At 37.6% G+C, this 23,351-nt stretch overlaps 1 protein-coding gene across 8 annotated transcripts in view; it reads left to right on the top strand.

The window, feature by feature from the left end:
- COBLL1 (cordon-bleu WH2 repeat protein like 1) overlaps positions 1-23,351 on the top strand; it is a 124,539-nt gene that overhangs the window by 87,060 nt on the left and 14,128 nt on the right. For all 8 annotated transcript variants that reach the window (XM_083365440.1, XM_083365444.1, XM_083365445.1 and 5 more), the window contains exons 3-11: positions 2,103-2,304; positions 4,295-4,523; positions 5,501-5,539; positions 8,257-8,345; positions 11,249-11,488; positions 19,071-19,221; positions 20,103-20,177; positions 21,964-22,122; positions 22,903-23,095. In XM_083365440.1, the coding sequence (XP_083221566.1) occupies positions 2,103-2,304; positions 4,295-4,523; positions 5,501-5,539; positions 8,257-8,345; positions 11,249-11,488; positions 19,071-19,221; positions 20,103-20,177; positions 21,964-22,122; positions 22,903-23,095 (1,377 nt within the window). The remainder of the gene's footprint in view (positions 1-2,102; positions 2,305-4,294; positions 4,524-5,500; positions 5,540-8,256; positions 8,346-11,248; positions 11,489-19,070; positions 19,222-20,102; positions 20,178-21,963; positions 22,123-22,902; positions 23,096-23,351) is intronic.

Raw genomic sequence — 23,351 nt, 5'->3', positions numbered from 1 at the left:
AAGTATGAACAAATAAACCAGAAATAAGAAGACGAAACTGAGGAAATGGATTTAGAGACGGAAGAGATAAAAGAAGGGAAATATAAACGACCATACACAAACAAAATACTGCAAGACTTAGCCATAACAATGAAAATGCAAAAGATCCTTTAACCCTTAGGTCACAGGTCTGCAACCCGCGGCTCCGGAGCCGCATGCGGCTCTTTCAGCCGTCTCCTGCGGCTCCCGGTCCTCTGCCATGTGCAGTCCAAAAAAAAAGGTGGGACTAAAAAAGTTCAACCAATCAATTCAAATATGCAGGGTAGGTGCATATCTCGCCTTGACTCCACTCTTCAGTCAAACCCTGTTCTGCGCATGCGCACATGTACGTGCATGCGCACACATTTTTTGCGGCTCCCAGTTTTTCCTTTTGTGAGGGAACCGGTTCCGAGTGGCTCTTTCACTATTTCAGGTTGCTGACCCCTGCCTTAGGTCTACAAAATACAACTGATGGCAAGGAAGAAGATTTTAAAAAATGGAATATAGAGTTGTTAGGGGAAATGTCACAACTTCGGACACAGGGAATGAAAAGAGAAATCGAGGGAGAAAGAAACTAGGAGTTGCTTAAGGAATATAAATGGGCAGAATTTCCCCCCCAAAATACCCTACCTAAATTGTCTTCCTCATGCCAAGTAATTTTCACAAAAATAGAAAATTCATGGGCAATCTAATTGCCCTGGCTTGGAAAGCTATTTGGCAAAGAAAGAAAGCAAAAGTTAGATTTAAAAAATGGAAGATTTGACCTATTAGAGGGGGCATTATATGTTTAAATACTTGCTTGAATAAGATTAAAAGAACGGATGACCCTTAGATATATTTAGACTTATAATGAAATATATGATTTTGAACTAAAATAGCGTTTTTTCCTTCTTTCTTTTTTGATATGGGAAATATGAAAATAACAGGATTTGTATGAATAAAACTTAGCTATATAAATATAATTAATATTGAGAAAATTATAACTGACAAAGATATTTCAAATACTGATGGGAAATCAAACCTTAAGAGCATAAAAAACAGGATATTGATTTATAATTGATATTATTTGTATGACATTAGTAAAATATGATGAAGATGCTTATATCTAACTTTGTATACATCAACAGTACCAAAAATTGTAAATGTGTAATGAGGGTAAAATGGAAAAAATATGGGGAAGAAAGGAGGATCAGGGAAAAATGGATTGTGTAGTACTGAACAGATTTATATTGAAGAAGTAAATGTTAAATATCTGAACCCAGACAACATGTTGCTTACTAAGCACTGTAATTCTTAAAAATCAATAAAACATAAAAAAGGAAGAAGAAGCACTTCCCTGGAGAAACCAAAATACTGGAGTTTGGTCCTGAACCATACTAATTTAAAATTGTGTTATACAGGTAGTCCTCAGTTTACGACCATAATTGAGCCCAAAATTTATGTTGCTAAGTGAGAAATTTGTTCAGTGAATTTTGCCTCATTTTACGACCTTTTTTGCCACAGTTGTTAAGTAAATCTGATTTCCCCATTGACTTTGCTTGTCAGGACACTGCATGACAGTGCATCCATCATAAATGTGAGACAATTGCCAAGCATCTGAATTTTGATCATGTGGCCATGGGGATGCTGCAGTGGTCAAAAGTGTGAAAAATGGTCATAAGTCACATTTTCAGTGCTGTTGTAACTTTGAACGGTCACCAAATGAACTGTTGTAAGTTGAGGACTACCTGTATAAGGAGAGAACTCAAATCTAAGGGTAAAAGAGTAGTTTTAACCAATGTACAAAAATGTGAATCCATGCATCTGTTTCAGTTTTGGCTAGTCCTGCCTCCCTACTTAGTACTGCATTTGGGAATACCTGAAATATGCTCTTAGGAATTTGGATTGCCTGTTCCAGAGGAGTAAAAGAGGAATAAGGTCCTAGTCTTAGCTGAGTATAACTTCAGTGCTGCAGGAATATACTGTGCTCTAGAAAAATTAAAAGATTGAATTGCTGTCTATATTCTGATCCATAAACTTGGCTGAAATAAAAGATGTAGTGTATTGAATATTTCCATATAATAATCTATCATTTTTTATTTTAGCAAACCAATGATGGACTTATTGGTATACCTTTGTGCACAATACCATTTAAATCCTGCAAGCCATATTATTGATCTGATGTCAGCTGAGAAGAAACCAATCAAATTCAAACCTAATACACCTATTGGGATGCTTGAAGTTGAGCAAGTGATTTTAAAGCCAAAACAAATGGATAAGAAAAAGCCTATTCCTATCATCCCTGAGGTGAGAGAATCCGTAAAGTCTTACTATTATCATTCCTCTACTTCACATATTTTTCATTATATATTACTTACAAGCAATAATACCCTGCTTTAGGCCATATGTCAACTAAAGACTGCACAGTCAACATTTGTGATTCCACAAAATTATTTTTTAAATTCAGATGAACTGAAGTGACATACGTAACATTTAATAATAATAATAATAATAATAATAATAATAATAATAATAATAATAACAACAACAGCAACAACAGCAACAACAGCAACAACAGCAACAACAGCAACAACAGCAACAACAATAAAGTTGGAAGGGACCTTGGAGGTCATCTAGTCCAACCCCCTGCTCAGGCAGGAAACCCTATACTATTTTGGACAAATGACTGTCCAGTCTCTTCTTAAAAACTTCCAGTGTTGGAGCATTCACAGCTTCTGGAGGCAGGTTTTTCCACTGTCAGGAAGTTTCTCCTTAGTTCTAGGTTGCTTTTCTCCTTAACTAGTTTCCATCCGTTGCTTCTTGTCCTGCCTTCGGGTGCTTTGGAGAATAGCTTGACTCCCTCTTCTTTGTGGCAGCCCCTGAGATATTGGAACACTGCTATCATGTCACACTTCGTCCTTCTCTTCATTAAACTACACATACCCAATTAGCCTCCAGTCCCCTAATCATCTTTGTTGCTCTTCTCTGTACTCTGTCTAGAGTCTCAACATCTTTTTTACATTGTGGTGACCAAAACTGGAGGCAGTATTCCAAGTGTGGCCTTACCACATTATTTGAGATAAGAGTGCTGTAATCATGTGGGATGTTATATCCTTGTGCAAAGTTTTGAGATGCAGTTGTAAAATCTCACAAGAATAACAGGAATATTATATGCAGTTAAAAATATTTTGACCTATAATGTGTTATTTATTTGTAAAGTTTATACTACTCAAGCAGATCATCAAGACACCTAACAAAATTAAAAGTCACGTCATTTGACGCATAAAAAAAATCCATTGATCATATTTTATGGATATTTTATCCATATCTATTCAGGCTGCAGTTATTTGATTTGGATTCTTCTTACCTAGAGAAGATGGATGCTGCTTCTGTTTGCTTGCATCTTCTCCATTATATCCTAAAAATTGATACTTGCAGCCTTTCCCTTTTAATAAGAGCAACTTGCTCCTGATGTCATACTTATGACTGTTTCTCCTTTTCCTGAGGGGAAAGAATATTAACAGCTAAAAATAACCCTGCTCCTTCTTATAGGAAACAGTAAAGTGTAATGGAATTTTCTTATATTCTTAGAAGAGTTGAAGAAATATGGGAATTATTTCTTCTTATTTCTTAATTGGATTTGTATACCGCCCTTTCCCGAAGGACTCAGGGCGGTTTACAGGGAATTAAAACAAGAAATACAAAAATTAAAAACAATTAAAAAGATTATAATAGTCCCTGAGAGAATAAAAACCCCAATTAAAATTAAAATTCTCAGCCTGGGCCAGAGAGCTCGAAGAGCCAGGTCTTCAGGTCCCGGCAGAATGAACGGAGGTCGGGGGCAGTCCTCAACTCCACGGGCAGCTGGTTCCTGGGCATTACCCGCCGGCAATCTTTTACCGGCGGCACCCTGAGAAGACCCTCCCTGTGGGAGCGCACTGGACGAAGGGAACTTGATGCTGGCAGCAGGTGTTCCCTCAGATATCCCAGACCCAAGCCATTTAGGGCTTTATAGGTCATTACCAGCACCTTGAATCTCACCCGGAGGGCAACCGGAAGCCAATGCAGCTCGCGGAGTAGAGGTGTTACATGGGAGTATCGGGAAACCCCCATCACAACTCGTGCGGCTGCATTCTGCACCAGCTGAAGCCTACGAGTGGTCCTCAAGGGCAGCCATTATTTACTATTCTATGATATTTTTTGTGTGTTAAGTATTGCAAACATGTTTTGTATTAATGGGCTCTGTAGAGCTATAGTGCAAGTGTGTTAAACTCTTTAAAAAATTATATTGTTTTAGCAAACTGTGAGAGTTGTGGTGAATTACAAGAAGACACAGAAGACAGTTGTCCGAGTTAGTCCTCATGCACCACTTCAAGAAATTGTGCATATTATCAGCAGCAAATGTGATTTTGATCCTTTACACACTGTTTTGCTAAAGACCTATCAATCTCGAGAGACCCTTGACCTGACAAAGTCCCTTAATGTCCTTGGACTCAGAGAATTATATGCAATGGATGTCAGCAGAGGTAAGGCTTAATTAAGGTTTGTCTGTCTACAAAGCTGTTGCTGAAAGAAATATATTGTAAAGAAGTATAGCTGTAAATATAGTACTTCTTTTGCTATAATCCTGTTTCTGCATTCCAAGTATTTAATGTTCTAAAATAAAAGGTTGATTTTTTTAAAAAATAGCATAAATAATATGATAAGTTCATTTTCCATTTACATTGCTAAATTGTCCTCATTATATCATGCTAGATCAAGTAACTTTCTAATATTTTGTAGTCCATATTTGCTAATTCTGGAATCCAAATCAGACAGTTTCCCTTATTTTTATTAACTCGCATTCTATTCTATTTCTCCCTTTTCAGCTTTCTGGTAAAACCCCATCCCTGGGATTGTTGACCATAAAAGGCACGGGGAAACCAGTGCAAGTGGTGTCAGATAAGCCATAAAATAGGACTATCTCAACATAGTATAGTGGTTAAAGTATTGGAATTGGACCCAGGTGAAACAAGATTCAACTCCTTCCTCTGCCAAAGATTCTCAGAATGATTGGCCTAACGTCATCCACTTTCTCAGCCCAATCTATTTCTTGGCTGTTTTTATCGCATATATTGGAAGAAATTTGGTATATGAGAATCTTAAGAAAATACTCTTTTGTTTCCTAAGGCTTCCGTGAGTGGGTTTAAGGAATATTTCATTTCTATCCCACCTTTATTGTTTTAACAAATATCTCAAGGCAATGAACATTTCCAACAGACCTTCTTCCTCCTATTTCCCCATAACAGCAACCCTGCGAGGTGGGTTGGGCTATATGCTTCTGGAACATTGTATACTGCACCAGTAGTTTTGTCCACTCATTTACAATAAATCTTTTCTTTCTAGATATGATCAAATAGATTTTTTTTACATCTTGCCTCTGTAGCCTTCAGATGTTCTGCTGAAACTTTGTAAAGAAGCATTTCAAATAGAATTAAATTTGCATTTCTTTTTGTGTCTCTAGCCACGCCAACTGCTGAACACAGCTTGTCTTCATTACAAGGTGAGTCACCTTGAACATAGAGATACAAACAATAAAATATTGAGACACACAACTATTCTTGTTTAATGATGTTAGAATCCACAATACTAATTAGCAGTTATCTAAATGGGATAACACTGAGTTGTATTTCATAACTCGTGTAGTACATCTAATATAGGATTACTGTTCAATGATCAGATAACTGTTGTACAATGATAGAGTAATTGTGCCTAATTCTTTCTTTGGAGTTACCTGAGAAGTGGCATAAAGAATGGAGGAGGAAAAAAAATACATGACCTTCCACTCTTAAAAATTTCTACTATATCACTGGAAGTACCTATCTTTTTTGGAGAAACTCAGATTAATTTTTGACCTGTCTCACACAAATTAATAAATGTGAAAAAGTGTAATAAATAGCATGTATTTGTATAAAATGAATAATCATAATGATTAAAAATGAAAGAGAGAAAGGAGAAACACGTATCCAGAAAACTTATTATTTACTGTTCTGAAGATTAGGATTTGTTTGCTCAAAAATCTATCTTGTTCCTTTGTTGGAAAAACAAATCCTAATTCAAATGTTGACAGATGGCACTTTTTTCCCAGTTTGTTTCAGTAGAACCGAAGTAGGACATGGACAGATGTGACATAATATTTTTACTTTTTAAAATATTAATAACAGTGGAGTCTCCTTTGTATCATGTAATATTAAAAAGTAGGGTTCCAGCTAAGGATAATCAAGTGTTGGTTATTATAAAGAGATGGGAACTGAAATTGCTTACTTTTTGAGGAGACTCATATTTTACCTAGAAATAGCTAGCTTTTACAGGAAGATTGGGTAATGAAAGTTCATGTAGGTAACAACTCTAAACACGAAGGAAGTATTGCCATTTTAATTAGTAGATTTTCTAAAATGTTTGTTAAAGAAAGATTTTTTAATAAAGACTGTTCTTTGATTATGACCAATTGGTACTCCTGAATCTATGTGCTTGATCACAGATTCTCCAGAATTATGCACAACTGTTTTCAAGATGTGTATAATAAGCTTTTGATCAGTGATTTGAATCAGACTCCAGACCCCTTTTAGATTGCAGCAACACCCAAATTATATTCTAGCATTCATAACATTCTTCACAATTATGTATGTTTTTAATTTAGTAGCTATTTGACATTCTGCTCATCTTTCCACACTATGCTTTCTTTTATATATAGAAATGAACATATAAATGTGTGTGTATATGTATGTGTGTGTGTATGTGTATATGTCTGTCTGTATAAGTTAGATAAAATATTATATAGTTATAATTAGTATTTATTGCTTTAATTTGGGGGCTTAGGGAAATATACTGTATATAGCACATAGAAATTGACATACATTTATTTGGGCCCAGAGAAATGAGATATTCAGGATTGGTTTTAGTTGCTATTGATAATCCTACCATGACAAAATGGGGATGTTAGATATTACCGACTTTTATGTTTTCTTTCTGTTGGAATGGCTTTCATTCAGAGCCAGCTTCCTTTAGAGTAAATGCAGCATGCCTGTTTGTCAACTTTGGACAGTGTTATCTATCTAGCGCTATTTGCAATGGGAAGTAATTTTTGCTGTGCTAGATCATTTATTTATTACCCGTTGTCTCTTTGTTTGCAAAGAGCCTGAATTGACTTATTCATTTTTTAAAAATTATTCCTATTGTAAAAAAAATCCACTAATGAAAAAATACCCAGTAATCAGCTTTTAGAAGGAATTATGATATAGGTATAATAGTTACTTCCCAGACTAATGAAAATTGAGGAGACTATTAGATAAACAGGTAATTGAACATTTTTCTGTTATCAATGAAAATGCCCACCACCTCACAGGAAGGCTATTAGAATTAAAAAAAAGCCTCTGCTCTGATGCATTGATAGAGTAGAATAACAGAGTTGGAAGGGACCTTGGAGGTCTTGTAGTCCAACCCCCTGCTCAGGCAGGAAACCCTATACCATTTCAGACAAATGGCTGTCCAGTCTCTTCTTAAAAACTTCCATTGTTCGAGCATTCACAACTTCTGGAGGCAAGTTGTTCCACTAATTAATTGTTCTAACTGTCAGGAAATTTCTCCTTAGTTCTAGGTGTTCACTGATTCATTGCTTGATTATCTTTTCCAGAATCTTCCCAGGTATTGAGGTCAAGCTGATAGGTCTGTAGTTTCCCTGGATCTATTCTTTTTCCTTTTTTGAAGATAGAACTTACATCAGCTTTTTTCCAGTCCTCTGGTAGTTTCCCAGTGCTCCAGGATCTTTGAAAGATATAGTTCAATCATTCTGAGATCATGTCTGATTTTAAAAATGCAAACTAATTCATTTGCTCAGATTCATATAACCCCATTCATTTCTTTGCAATAAATCTTGCTAAGGACAATTCTTTGAGAATTATGCATAGAACAAATCAACTCTGAGTTTTAAACAGCTTTTATTTTATATATTAACCAGAAAAAGATATGCAGATTACATCTTGCTTTGATATAGATAATAGTTTGAATCTAAAACTGCAGAAAATGTGTCAGACTAAAATGTCCTGTTCAAGATTTATTATCTGTATAGATAATAAATAAATGAAATAGTTTTCCATTGATGCTACTGAATATCGTACTGATTTTCAAAGATCTATTATATAATAGAAAGAGGAGAGACTCAGTGAGGAAAATATGAATAGGAGTTAGAAGTTGTGACATGAAAGTACTTTTTTTTTAAAGACTCTTTTCAGAACGCCCAAAATTCTGAGAATTTGAAGGAGAAAGGATTCTTTGGCATTTTTCAACGAAGCAAAAAGAAACGACAACAGGTAATAAACATATACATGTTTATAATTATGGTAAGGTAGAATGTAAGCTTGAGTAGGTTATTTTTTTTGCTGGCCTGGACAGTTTCTCCTGTTAAAGTTAACTGGAGTGGTTAACAAAGGATTATTTTTTCTTTCAGTTTCTCTCATAGAGTGAACAGGCCCATATTTCCTGATCTTTCCTGATCAAAAGTCATGGAGTATCCCTATTTCTTTGCTTCCAGGAATTACTTTCTTACACACATAATGCCCATACATGCATCCTCACAATATCAATCTCAGCTCTTCCTTATTATCCTAAGATTGCAACCTAAGGAACCTATTCCATCCAAGCTCTGATGACCCTATGTTTTTAATTTTTTTAAAAAAATTTTTTAGCATTGTGCAAATGTTAATACTATCGCCATCTCCCCCTTGCCTATAGATTAAGCCCGGCTGTGGTTCTGTCTTACTCTTCCTATTTGATGTAATGGATTGTCTGAGCTTGGGAATAAGAATGTTCGCAAAATATTGCAGAATCAGAATAGAACAGAATTGTTGACAAAAGGAAGCAGTGGAAATTGTTGATAGGTGGAGATTTACATTAATTCAATTTAAATTATAAATAAATAAGAATAGATGGGTGTTAAAAGTTGTGTCCTAGCCCTTAGATCAAAGGTGGGGTGAAAAGGTCAAAGGCATCAAGGATGAGCCTGCTTTTATGCTTCAACTGATAAAAGAGAGGCTAAAGCAGAGGTCCCAAAACTTTTGGGCACCAGGGAGAGAGATTTTTCCATGGACCAGAGGGGACGTGGTTTTATGTACAGCCTGCATCCTGTGGATGGGGCTTTGCTTGTTTGTGTGGACCGGTTGCTGGAATGCTGCAGCCCGGTACTGGTCCACGGACCGGAGGCTGGGGACCCCTGGGCTAAAAAACCACACATCTCCTATTTTCAAGATTTTGTAATCTAATCCCATTTTTCTTTCGATAAATGAGATAGTGAATGTAGATTTTTAGGTTGTTATGGTAGCCCAGGGATAATCAAATGTTCTGTGCATTCATGGGAGGTTTGGGGCTCAAATCAAAACACACGTTTGGTCATTTTGATCCAAGAATGGAGGGAAATGAGGCTGTTTTATTCATACTTCATAGTCTGAAGTAGGGCTATTTTGGTTGAAGTGGCGTGTGTAGGGAGCATGGGATATTGGCATCTTGAGAGGAAGAAAAGGAGATAGGGTAAGATGCTGGGAAGTGGGAGATAGCTTGCTGAAATACATAATAACGTATAGCAATTAGGACGGAGGCCTAAGGGAGGAGGAGGAGGAGAAGAAGAAGAAAGGCATTGAGGAGATGGAGTGGCTAATGGGATATGCAGATAAGCATCAGCAGTGGCAGCTGAGGGAAGATGGTAGGGAAGATACAGGAGGACCGATGAGTCAATGGGATAGGCTCCATTGCAACATTGGTGACAGCAAAGAACCTGAATAGAAGGATAGAATGTACTAGGAATATCTGGAACAGGTGAGGTAGAAGGATATACTACGCTGGGACATTGCTAGAAATAAAATAGGGAGGAGAGAGAAGAAGAATAGACAAAATGGGGGGACGTTTGCAATGCCCCACCTTACCCCGTTCATTCCAATTTCATTTTGGCCAACCCAGAATAGCAAAAGCATTATTTTTTTTATTGATGAAATATAAACAATATGTGCTGCCACCATGTGGCTGTTTTGGAGAAATTACAATGTGGGCAGTCAGACCCTCCTACCCTATGATGTATTTCCTCTTCCCTCCCTTTCTGGGATGGACTTCCTCCTCCTTTGTCCCTGGGGAGAATCCCATCCTCCATTATTCAGCTAACATGTGACAACAGCAAACTTACACAGATGCTGGGAATATTACCATTTTCTGACTATTCTGAATCCAAGCCATTGTGTATTAATTAATCTCTTGATAAGACCTCTATAAGGGACGCAGTGGCTCAGTGGGTTAGGTCGCTGAGCTTGTCGATCAGAAGGTCGGCAGTTTGGCGGGTCGAATCCCGAGTGCCGCATAGCAGAGTGAGCGCCTGTTACTCGTCCCAGCTTCTGCCAACCTAGCAGTTCGAAAGCACGTAAAAATGCAAGTAGAAAAATAGGGACCACTCCGGTGGGAAGGTAACGGCGTTCCGTGCGCCTTTGGCGTCCAGTCATGCCGGCCACATGACCACGGAGACGTCCTCGGACAAGCGCTGGCTCTTCGGCTTTGAAACGGAGATGAGCACCGGCCCCTAGAGTCGGAAACGACTAGCACACATGTGTGGGGGAACCTTTACCTTTACCTAAGACCTCTATGGTCTAGATAAGCAGATTTCCTTAACATTAACAGCTCTCTTCAGATAGTTTGAACTCGTGAAAACACCTTTTATCATATAGAAATACCTTTATTGCTTGTAGAGTCGAATACAGCAGGTGGGGTGCATTAAGATAATGATTGTACAGCATTTCCAAGATATTTCCAAGGTGTCCCCAAAGTCAGAAAATAGTAATATTCCCAGCGTCTGTGTAAGTCTGCTGTTGTCACATGTTAGCTGAATAATGGAGGATGGGATTCTCCCAGGGACAAAGGAGGAGGAAGTCCATCCCAGAAAGGGAGGGAAGAGGAAATACATCATAGGTTAGGAGGGTCTGACTGCCCACATTGTAATTTCTCCAAAACAGCCACGTGGTGGCAGCACACAATATTTCGTATTAGTCCATCTCCTTATGGTTTCTGCATTGAGCTTCTTGGGGAACTTCCTACAAGAAAAGAACTTCCTGGGCTATGTATGCTACATTTGAATCTGGTCTTGTAATAAATGTGAATGAGCCTTGGTTTAAAGAAGCCGGATGGTTGAAGATCTAATCAAATCATTTTTTTCCCTTATCTCCACCCCAACCCCAATAAGACGACCAGTGCTCCTGCAACACCACTCATGAACAAGCCAAGGCCAGCCTTTTCTGTGAGATCCAGCTCTGTTTCGAAACAGTATGACTCAAGCACTTTGCCCTCTGAGATGCCCAAAAAGCGCCGAGCACCTTTGCCTCCCATGCCTGCTTCTCAAAGTGTGCCCCAGGATCTTGCTCAAAGCCAGGACAAACCTAAGATCTGTATGCTGAAATCCAGTAGTGTAGATGAAACCGATAAGGTTAGTCATTAACCTCTATTTCACTCTGGGGATAATTTTTAAAATAATGTCTGAATACCTATGAAACAGTTTAATGAGAATAATCACCACCATACCTTCCAATTAAATTGTGAGAGTTGACTTGAGCCACATTTAGATATTTCTGAAATCAACCATAGCCACAGAATTACTTCTTTATGTTCAGATTTCACACTGAGTATAAGGGATCAACGACATCAAGTATTGCCAGCCCAATTGACAAAAGAAAACTCAGGACCGAATTGGCTGGAAACATGCGGAAGAGGCCTTCATCCTGCAATGGATAGACAAGGATGATGATGATGATAAACACATCAGACATGCAGACAGGGTAGATCAGGGGTGTCAAATTTGCAGCATCACGTCACATGTTGCAACGTGTCACGACTTCTTTTCCATTGCCGGCAATGGGGTGGGCGCAGTTTCACTATGATGCATCCAGCCTGCAGGCCAGCAGCTTGACACCCCTGGGGTAGATCATCAGAAATATATTGTATGAGTTTAGGATGTAATCCTGTGTTTCAGGTTTTTTTACACTTACTGTATGGTAATAAGACATGGAGGAACATGCTAAAACTTTGCTCCTATTAGAATCCTTCAAAAAAGAACTTCCAATTCAAAGTGTATATTCTTATATTTTCAAGTGAAGTATGTGGACATCTGATAACTGTGCTTAGGGAGGAATTCATTATTCATAGAATCCCCCTTCACTCAAACTAGCATTTATTATCAGACTTCTAAAGCAGTGGCTTTAGATATTAACCTTTAATTTGTAGATTGAAGTTAAATCTTAATATTAAAGGCTGGAAAAGCTTAATGTGATCAAAATAGTTCAGTAATCATAAGTTTAGCTAGTTGCATTGGTTGCTAAAAATTGTATTTTGAAGCAATATTAAATTGCAATTCAAATTCAGCTTTCCCTATAAAACAGATAGTTTCTGTATTTTCATTAAATGTGAAAAAGTATAGTTTAAGTATAAAATGAAGAAACATTTGACCATTTCTGTCTTTTCCAGATTGTCTTTCTCATCCCTTTATGAAAAATATAGTTAAATACATTACTGGGAAAGGGTTTCCCAAGCAGTTCAAACCACTGCATTATTAGAAACATGTTCAATCCTTAAGAAAATCAAATTTTACTTAGTGGGAGAACATGGGATGTTTAAAATGTTTTTATCTTAATAACCTTGCCTGCTTCTATAATAAAGCATTTTAATGAAGTTATAAAAGAGGCTGCCAGGTCAAATCTATCTATATAAATCCCATACATGCTGAATTTATTCCAGCATAGTTTGAGGGGCGAAATTAATGCAGTTACTAATATCTTAGTAAAGCATAAATTTGTCAGTTGTGAATTCCAATTAAAAATGAAAGCTAAGTGTATCAGCGTAAATGGGAATATGTGTACTGAGACAACACTTTGAATCTAGAATAAAAGGCGTTTTTCTAATATCCTAGAATATATGAGCACGCTATACAGATGAAGAGAGGGGAAAAGAAGCAAAGGAAAGCCAGGCCCAGTAGATGAATGGAACATAAGTGCAATCAGTGAATAGTAGTTTTCTTCTCTTAAAGTATATTATTTCTATTTTTTATAAAGCCTTAACCACAAGAGTGCGCTGTTTAACAGAGGTTTGGAAATTTGTATCTATCTTAAAAAAAAAGTCTTCCTTTGGGAAAAGTCAGCGGCCATCTCAGTGCATTCTCCAAATAATATCAAAGTATACTGGTTATGCCAGTTAAGAATCTGTAAGCAGCATCTGTGTAAAGCAGGTATACATTTATGCCTGTCCAGATGTCTTAGTCTAGTTTATACTTCGCCAGACTCCTGGTAAAGCTATGTCCTGGGAAACGCACCAACTCTAGAACAATAGATGAAGCATTCGTAGAACCAGATAATATTTGTGCCCATAGCAGCTCCATCTTCCATTCTCAGTTTGTTTTCCTCGACCCAGTCGGTCACAGCCTCCAGACACAAGGTCAAGTCTAATGATGATGATGATGGAAGGGAACTTAGAGGTCATCTAGTCCAACCCCCTGCTCAGGCAGGAAACCCTGTACAATTACAGACAAATGGCTATCCAGTCTCTTCTTAAAAATTTCCAGTGTTGGAGCATTCACCGCTTCTGGAGGCAGGTAGTTCCACTGGTTAAATGTTCTAACTGTCAGGAAGTTTCTTCTTAGTTCCAGATTGCTTCTCTCCTTGATTAGTTTCCATCTGTTGCTTCTTGTCCTGCCTTCAGGCACTTTGGAGAATACCCAATTCCAGCAACCATTCCTTATCAGTCCCCTAATCATCTTCGCTGCTCTTCTCTGTACTCTTTCTAGAGTCTCAACATCTTTTTTACATTGTGGTGACCAAAACTGGATGCAGTATTCCAAGTGTGGCCTTAATACTTCACGTGATCTTGATTCTGTCCCTCTGTTAATGCAGCCTAGCACTGTGTTGGCTTTTTTGGCAGCTGCAGCACGCTGCTGGCTCATATTTAACTGATTGTCCACTAGGATTCCAAGATCCCTCTCACAGTCACTACTATTGAGCAAGGTACCACCTATACTACAGTATTCCTGTACATTTGGTTTTTCTTGCCTAAATGTAGAACCTTACTTTTTTCACCACTGAATTTCATTTTGTTAGGTAGCTCCCAATGTTCAAGTCTTTCCAGATCCTCCTGTATCTTAAGCCTATCTTTTGGAGTGTTGGCTAGTCCTGCCAGCTTGGTGTCATCTGCAAATTTGATGAGTTCCCCATCTATCCTCTTGTCCAAATCGTTGATGAAGATGTAAAAGAGCACTGGGCCTAGAACAGAGCACTGGGGCACCCCACTACTCACTTCCCTCCATGTAGATGCAGTTCCATTGAGGACCACACGCTGAGTACGGCCGGTCAGCCATCTACGAATCCATCTGGTGGTGATGGATAAGATTTTTATATCTTATCAAGTAGTAAGTTGTGATCTACTTTATCAAATGCTTTACTGAAGTCCAAGTAAATTATATCCACAGAATTCCTCTGGCCCACTAATTTTGTCACTTGGTTAAAGAATGCAATAAGATTTGTCTGGCATGATCTGTTTTTGACAAACCCATGTTGGTTTTCAGTAATGACTTTGTTTACCTCCAAGTGTTCGCTGATTCGTTACTTGATTATCTTCAACCTCATCTCTTAATGCAAAACCTCTCAACAGGACATTCTCTCTTCATTCATCATCTTTATGTCTGTTTCGGCCATTCCAACTGGTTAATTTGTCCACGTCTCCCCATTTCTTCTATTTTGTCATTCTTTGCTTCCCACTGTTTCATTTTCATGCATATATTTCTGCCCTTTGACTTCCATTGCTCTCCTTTCTATCCTTTACAAATTCCTTTACACTTCTCCCCAATTTTCCAGTTGTTTCTCTATATATTTCTCCACAATAAATTGTTCGTGTTTTTTTCCTCTGATCTGCTTTCCATCAAATTATGCAAGCTCCCTAGCCCTCTTCTCTTCATTACTAGCTACTGGAAGGTGCAGTCAGCCAGTGGCCCACACTGTTAGCAGCCTGTGAGGGACTTCAAGTCAAGTCTCTACTTAACCACTGCTTTCCGACAAGGGTTGCTGGTAGGTCACATTCAGAATGATGATTTCCCCATCATACAGTAGTGGGATATAAAATCATAATACTTTGGTTCTGAAAGCCACTTGAAATTTTTATTCTGTGAAATGCTTACTTTCTATTTTGGTTTTCACAATGTCTCTTATCCCTTTCTTTAGCTCCTCAGCTACTCTTTTGCGGTCACTGAGTGTATTCCATAGATTGATCTCACATTCCGACTGAATGTTCTGCAGATCAAATCTTGCTATTCTCTTTACTTTAACCTACTTTCCTAAATATACGGTGTCAGTGATTCATGGTCTCTTCCACAATGTGCACCTGGAATTGGCCTGGCTGACTGGATTACACTTCTTAGTTTTCTATTTCCTATTGTGTAGTAAATTTAATTCCAATGTAGTTTATTCATTAATGTCCCAACATTTATATTTGTATTTATATTCCTTGCAGGAGATGTTGCAATAATAAAAAAATTCTCTTCCCCAAAACTCTATAAACTTAGCTCCTACATTATTGACCTTGCCCTAAGTAATTCCAGCTTCAGTTTTCTAATTACTGACTTGTACTATTACACCTTCGTTAGATGTTTCATTTAAAAACACTTTATAATTTGCCAAAACATTCTTCTATGCCTGCCTCCATTTTATGTTAAGTGCAACATTGTACATTCTATAACATAGATGCTAAGTGAATATCCACAAGTGTTGTTAAATATGCTTATTGTTCATTGAGATGTAATGGAACATGTACTCTTCCTTGAGTATTAGGCTATTCCATTCCCTCATATGATTTCATATCCTTTTTTAAAAATACTTTTTGTTAAAGAGTTTAATAATACTAAAAAGATAATTCAAACTGAAATCAGAAAGAGAAGAATTGTTTAAAGAAATACAATATATAAAAAGAAAAGAAATAGAATATAGAATATTTAAAGAAGTGATTCTCAGTCTTCCTTGAAACAGATGGAGAATTTAATATTTAATTTTCCCACCCCATAAGATTGCGTACATAATTAGCTTCTTACGATACCACTATCCATTCACAAGTCCAAAAATTATCATTTCTGTCCAAGTATTGTCAAAAAGTCCCATCAAGTGTTTATAGAATATATAGAAATATTTCATATTTTAACCTGGATCAGACAAGCAACTTTATATTCCTTTCTTTTACTTCTGACAGTCTTATCTTTAATTCCTCAAGTTGCTTACATAGGACTGAATCTTCTTTCGAACTTTCTTTCCCTCCTCTCAAGGGATTTCTTGCAAGTCTTTAGGAAGCCTCTTTTGTAAATCCAATGGTAAATCCTTGTCTAGGACTTGGTTTCATATCCTGAAAATTACATAGAAACATCTGAATTAAAATTGCCCATTACTATCCATCCAAGTTCTCCTGTCCTAAAACTTGCAATTTATAAATATATTTCTAAAATGTAAAAAACTCTTGTCAATGCTAGGGACTTCCCTGTAACATTTTACTAGCTAAATCGTCCCTTTTCTTATTTGAAAGTTCAGCATTCTTCCTTGCTAATTAGAGTGGGGGGGGGACTAATAAAATTCAGTGGATTGATTATCTGACCCCTGTGTCTTTGTGTCCCGTATTTCAGAGAGTTTTGAGGCTGTGCTCTTGTCTCATACAGCAATTGCTGAGATGCAACTTAAAAGGAAAATACAAAGTGACTTGTTATATTATCTTAATACTAGACTAAACTGAAACACCTTTGTCCCAGCTGAACAGTTTTGACAAAGCAAAGCATTTATCCAGGCTAAAGTGGTAATGTCAGACACTGGCAAGGGAAGCCAGCTAACTGCCTCCACAGTTTCACTTATTATTTTATTATTTATTTATTTAGATTTATATACCGCCCTTTCCCGAAGGACTCAGGGCGGTTTACAGGGTATTTAAAAGAAAATCAATACAAACGTTAAAACAAATTAAAAAAGATTAAATAAAACCCTGAGAAAAAATTGAAAGTTCAGCATTCTTCCTTGCTAATTAGAGTGGGGGGGGACTAATAAAATTCAGTGGATTGATTATCTGACCCCTGTGTCTTTGTGTCCCGTATTTCAGAGAGTGTTGAGGCTGTGCTCTTGTCTCATACAGCAATTGCTGAGATGCAACTTAAAAGGAAAATACAAAGTGACTTGTTATATTATCTTAATACTAGACTAAACTGAAACACCTTTGTCCCAGCTGAACAGTTTTGACAAAGCAAAGCATTTATCCAGGCTAAAGTGGTAATGTCAGACACTGGCAAGGGAAGCCAGCTAACTGCCTCCACAGTTTCACTTATTATTTTATTATTTATTTATTTAGATTTATATACCGCCCTTTCCCGAAGGACTCAGGGCGGTTTACAGGGTATTTAAAAGAAAATCAATACAAACGTTAAAACAAATTAAAAAAGATTAAATAAAACCCTGAGAAAAAATTAAAAACCCAGTTAAAATTAAAAATTAAAATTTTAACCCAGTTAAAATTAAAATTAAAAATTAAAAAATTCTCAGCCTGGGCCAGAGAGCTCGAAGAGCCAGGTCTTCAGGTCCCGGCGGAATGAATGGAGGTTGGGGGCAGTCCTTATTATAGTCTGCCTTCTTGATTTTAAATGGAAAATATAAGAATTTGATTATCTTCTTTGAATTTTCTCATCTTACTTGAGAAGCAAATGAGACATGCAAAATAAAATTGCTCTGAATCAGCCTTTACCAGCTATAGCTCTTCAGATGTGTTGGACTACGCTTACCATAATTCCCAGACATTTGGGGAGCTATAATCCAGTACATCTGAAAGGCTGCTTTTAAGATCTTGAAAGTTTCAGGTGGTTTCAGAACTACACACAGTTTCTCCCCCCCCCCAAGTATCACAAAGAACAACCAGAGGTAATTTTGGATTGCCTGTACAACTTGGAAGACGGGGTGCTTGCCTGACATGCTATTTTTCTAAATGCAGGAGATTGTGTTTTGTTTTGTTTTAAGTCATGAAGAAGTTAGTTGGAATCCCATCTTCTCGGTCTCATAATAACATGAAATTGTTGCATGACACTGAGGACACTGAGAAATTGTTTGTGTGTGTGTGTGTGTGTGTGTGTGTGTTCTACGGTTGACTAGTTATTCAGTTGTATTGTTTAACATTGCTTCTTAGCTTAGGAACTTACTAATTTGGAATTTGAAGATGAAGTCTCCCTTAAGTCAACATCTGGTGATGAGTCAGGCATGTCCATATTGTTTCCTTGGTAACAGTATAGAAGTCATTTGCCCCTGGTGGCTTCTGGGATGTTTTTTTGACTTTCCGGGCTAACCTACAAACCCTGGGATTTCCTGATGCTTTCCCATCTGAGTACTAAACAAGCTTTTTCAAGATCATCCAAGGTCTGCTAAGTACTGCCACTTCACTGTTAAATAATGAGCGAGGTCTGCTCTGGCAGATAAATTTTAAAGCTTTAGTTCACGGTAACATTTAAAGGTTTATTTTTTTCTGAACAACATGCAAGTAGATTTTTCCCTCGGCTAAATATAGCTTGGTAGAATAAAATCTAGGATGAATAAAAATATAGGTGGCCGTTTTTTGGCAGGGTTTTTTTTTACAGCAAATGCTAGCAACTTTTCCATTGTGTCTAGACTGGGAAGGTTTATGATCCCCAACAGATGTTAATGTCTACAAAGCCCTCGGATTAAGTTACAGTCACTTAAATGTATCATTAGAATTTAATTATTTATGTTTGTGGGGGAAATATATTCATATTTTCGTAACTCCAAATTAATGCTTAGTCTTGGGTTGGTGTTACGTTGGAAATAATCAGTTGATTCAGGAAGGACAAAATACATACATCGTTTCATGGAGTTGTTGGTGCAGCTGAATTTATGTCTTGATTATATTGAAAGAGTTTTTGTATTTTAACAGTGAATGATTACTGTCTGGCTACGTTGTTGAATGTTTCTGTTTTAGTTTCATTTCTGCTCTGACCTTCTCCCCAGGGACTCTCGGGCGTGGGAAGAGAGAGATCCGGTTCTCTTCATCTCAGTGGCACCTCTTCAGTTAATTCTTCTTTAAGGCGCACCAAGCGCAAGGCCCCTTCTCCACCTTGCAGAAAACTGCAAGGCCAAAGTGACCCTAGCATTGACACAGGTAAACACGGCATTTTACAATTGGGTACCCAAAACCTGAAACAGTTTTGCCCTCAGGTAAAGTAATGACTTTGGAGCAGTTGTTCTCTTTAACGTCTAGTCAGAATCGGCTCACTGAATTATTTATTATTACTTTGTACCCCCAAATGTGAAATCATTGTTGTCTCCTGTTTAGCTCTGGTTTTGATCTTCATCAAGGTCTTCCCAAGAATCTAGGCTGTTGTAATGGATCCTTGTGGTAGATCTGCAGACCCCAGCAGTGTGGCCTGTTGTATTATTCTTACCACTGAAATTTGATGGGAAAGTTACTATTTATTACTCAGTTGACTCATGGCTACAGTTGAGCCCAAAATTTCTGTTACTGAGACATTTCTTCAGCGAGGTTTGCCCCATTCTGTGACCTTCCTTGCCACGGTTGTTAAGTGAATCACTGCAGTTGTTAAGTTAGTATAAGGGTTGTTAAGTGAATCTGGCTTCCCCATTGACTTTGCTTATCAGAAGGTCACAGAAGATGATCACATCACCCCGAGACACTGCGATCGTCATAAATATGAATCAGTTGCCAAGTGTCTAAATTCTGATCACGTGACCCTGGGGATGCTGCAATGGTTGCTAATAAGAAAAACAGTCATAAGTCATTTTTTCAATGCTGTTGTAGCTTGTCATGGTCACTAAATGAACTGTTGTGTCAACAGCTGGACTAGCTGTAGATTGCATGCAGCCTGTGCTTTGTTGCCAAAGAAACAGTATTACAAGAAAGATAATAGTCTGACAATTGTATACCTTGGGTAAGAGATATTTGGGCATTGCTTCAGTTTTGCCGTGAAGAAGAAAGTATTTCCAAAATGCCCATTTTTGCCTATCCAAAATCTTATTTTTCAGGATCAGAATCTGCAGAATCAATTCATACAGAAAGCATTGACAAAGGAAAATACTCAAAAGCGCAGTCTCTAACAGGTATTTTTAATGCAACATTTACTAAAACAAAAAAAACAACAAACCCAGCTATATCTGCTAGTATAGCCACAAAATTCTTTTTGCCCCTTTCTCATCCTTTTCTCTGCCCTTGTTAGTATATTATTCTAAATTAACCCAAAACAATGGCTTTCATTTTAATTTACTTGAATTGGGCTTTAAAATGTATAAAATCAAGCATTATTAAATTGTGTCAATATTTTTTGTCCGGTCACCAGAAATAAACACGGACTTCAAGGCACATACATACAAGCATATCATTAGCAATCTTCCCCCCCTCCCCCCTAATTTTAAGCAGACACGTTGATTTAGAGACAACATAAATATTGAAATATCTGTAAATCCACTGATTTATACTACAGTTGGTGTTTTAATTATAAAGCTAAGAAAGGCAACTACAGTGAAATATCATTCAGATCAATACTCTGAAAAGGGGGACTAAAGCCTTATATTCTGCATTAGTTTCCTCTTGGAAATAATGTTCAAATAATAATTTGATACCTTGTTAGAGATAAAGAGGGATGTGATTTGTTCCCATTATGTACACCACAGTCCCGGTCTTTCAATATGTTAGGTTAATAGAGTATGTGATTGAATAATAGTCTACATAACCCCCATCAACTATAGGAGTGACGGCTGTGAAACGTTCAGGGAAAAGGGTCCAGTCACATGTCCTCTTTCCATTATGAAGGCTGAGAAGGGCTTAAATAGTTGTGCGATGCGGAGGAAGATGATACCCGCTGAAGCAAAAACAATCTCTTTATTTACAAATAAAAAGAAAAATAACTTGGGACTGCTCGGCACGCAGCTCCTCCTACAACTACAGCTAATCTCCGCAGCTCAGTTTGTTGGCTTCCTGATTTGAGTTTTCAGCAGAGCTGTGTTTTCTTTCTTTCCATTTCTCTCTCCCTAATCAAGTCAGAGGTGTCCTTGACTTTTTTTTTTTGCATTTTTGCATATTAAAATATATTCACCATTCTACGTCCCCACTTTAGAGCCTGGCCTTTCCAAAGGGACCAATATTCACCCCGTCCCCAATCTACTCCTCAAGAGTGTCAAGGTGGCTCTGTTTCTTCAAGGTCCGCTACTAGCTCTGAGGTTCTTTTCCACTTAATCTCGGCACGAGCGTGCAAGCATAGAGAACAGCTCGCTTCATTTGGGCAGCAGTGCCGATGGAAAAAGGATTGCTGGAGTGGGAGAAGGCTGGTGACCTTGAGCCTTGGAGAAAGGGAACACTTAAATGTGGGCTCAGAATGGTGCTTCACTGGCTTTGTGCAGAGCCCTACAACTTAGTGTACAATTAATGGTTCTAGGGGGAAAAAGAATTGGTAATTGCTTAATCACATCGATTTCATTGATTAATTGGTTACATTTGCATCTGGGTGGCTATGAATAAGTTATAATTTCAAAGGAAAAAATAAGTGCCCTCGTTTTGTTTTTAAATGAAGCACAGGCAATTTCAGTTGACAGTATTTTGGAAGAGATAGCAGTTCTGTTTGTATGAGAGGGAAAAAGTTGAGGACCTCCTGAACTGATACCTTGATGATCAGACACATTTGCAATTCTTTCCAGTGCTGAGTAGAGAAAGGTGTTAATTAGACTGCGTTTGTTAACTAAGTGCGGCAACCCTATTAATATTACCAAAAATGACTTGAAAACATTTTGATTTGACTAACATTGTCCCCCTCTGCTTTTTTCCTTCTCGTGTTTGTTTTATTCTCACGTTAATCAAGTTAATTCACACATTGTTTCCTAACCTGCTTCTTAGGCAATGTAGTTGATCTAACCAGGACCCCAGTGGCAGCAGGTACCTCATCCAGCTTTGATCCAACCAATCATGATCAAAACAATGTCTGGCAAGTCGCAGATGAAAGTAGAGTTTTGGTTAATACTGATACTCCAGATGAATCTGAAGTGTCGCTCAAATGTAGGTGGCTGTCATGTTTTCTCTTTGGAACTAATTTACTAAATTATACATACTAGTCTCATTTAACATAAGCTCTCTGAGAATAATAAATGCCGTTTAATATATGTTTTGGGGAGGAAAGGAAGATCTTCCATTCTGTTCAGCTTCATGTGCCTGCTTTTTTTAAAAAAAAATTCCATTTATATCCCGCCCTTCTCCGAAGACTCAGGGCGGCTTATGGTGTAGCCTACTTATTCTCTTCTTGATGATTTGAAGAATGCCATTGCTGTATTTGTCTTAAGATAACTCTATAATACAGCACATTTATGCTGAAGTCATATGATAATGTTAGTTTATTAATGAAGCCAAGAAGAAACTAAGATATGCAGGGACATTTTCTCTGATTATGGTAATACAGTTAGATAATTTTCTGTTTTCTTCCACAGAATGTCTAAATATATTAAATTCTATATAAAGCAGTTCCCTATGTTCCTGTCGGTTTATTCTCTTATGTGTTTAATTAAAGAAGACAACATTGCTTTTATGGTACTTTCAAATATATTTGCCAAACTCTCATCTCCTATTAATATATAAGTGTTTCCTATATTACGTTCTCCCTACTTTATTTATAGTGATTTTAAATAATAGGGCAAAGTTCCCCTACCAGCATAGCAAATGCCTTAGTAAGCAAGCATTCAAACGTTTTTTAAAAAAGCAATATACTTTTGTATACTGAAACTCTCCAAAGATTACTCCTTGTGTGTGTTGTGTGTATTTGGTGTTTTTTTTTTTTTTGCACAGCTGACATGGGTTCTGAATATAGCCTAAAGGAAATAGATGAGAAGGAAGAAATACATGATGACTCTCTCTGTGCTTCTGAGGTTCCACTAGATGTTCAAAAACATGAAACTGCTTCTGATCCAGGTTTTGATATTGGAGACAATGCACAAGAGTCTAATGAAGAGAAAACAGAAAATATGAGTGCAGGAGATAAGTAAGTAAAGCTACGTTTAGTACAATTTTATGTGTATATCAGAGTAAGGAACTGAGTAATTCATCCAAGCTGGGTTCCACCATCTCACATTACTGTAGGGAGCCGTGGTGGTGCAGTGGTTAGAATGCAGTATTGCAGGCTAACTGCTCACACAGCCAGGAGCTCGATTCCAGTTGGTTCCTGACCATCTCAGGCTTCCATCCTTCTGAGGTCAGTAAAATGAGGACCCAGATTGTCGGGGGCAATAGGCTGACTC

This window comes from Vipera ursinii (genome assembly GCF_947247035.1).
Source record: "Vipera ursinii genome assembly, chromosome: 1".
Taxonomy (NCBI): domain Eukaryota; kingdom Metazoa; phylum Chordata; class Lepidosauria; order Squamata; family Viperidae; genus Vipera; species Vipera ursinii.
This window is presented reverse-complemented; position numbering and strand designations above follow the sequence as displayed.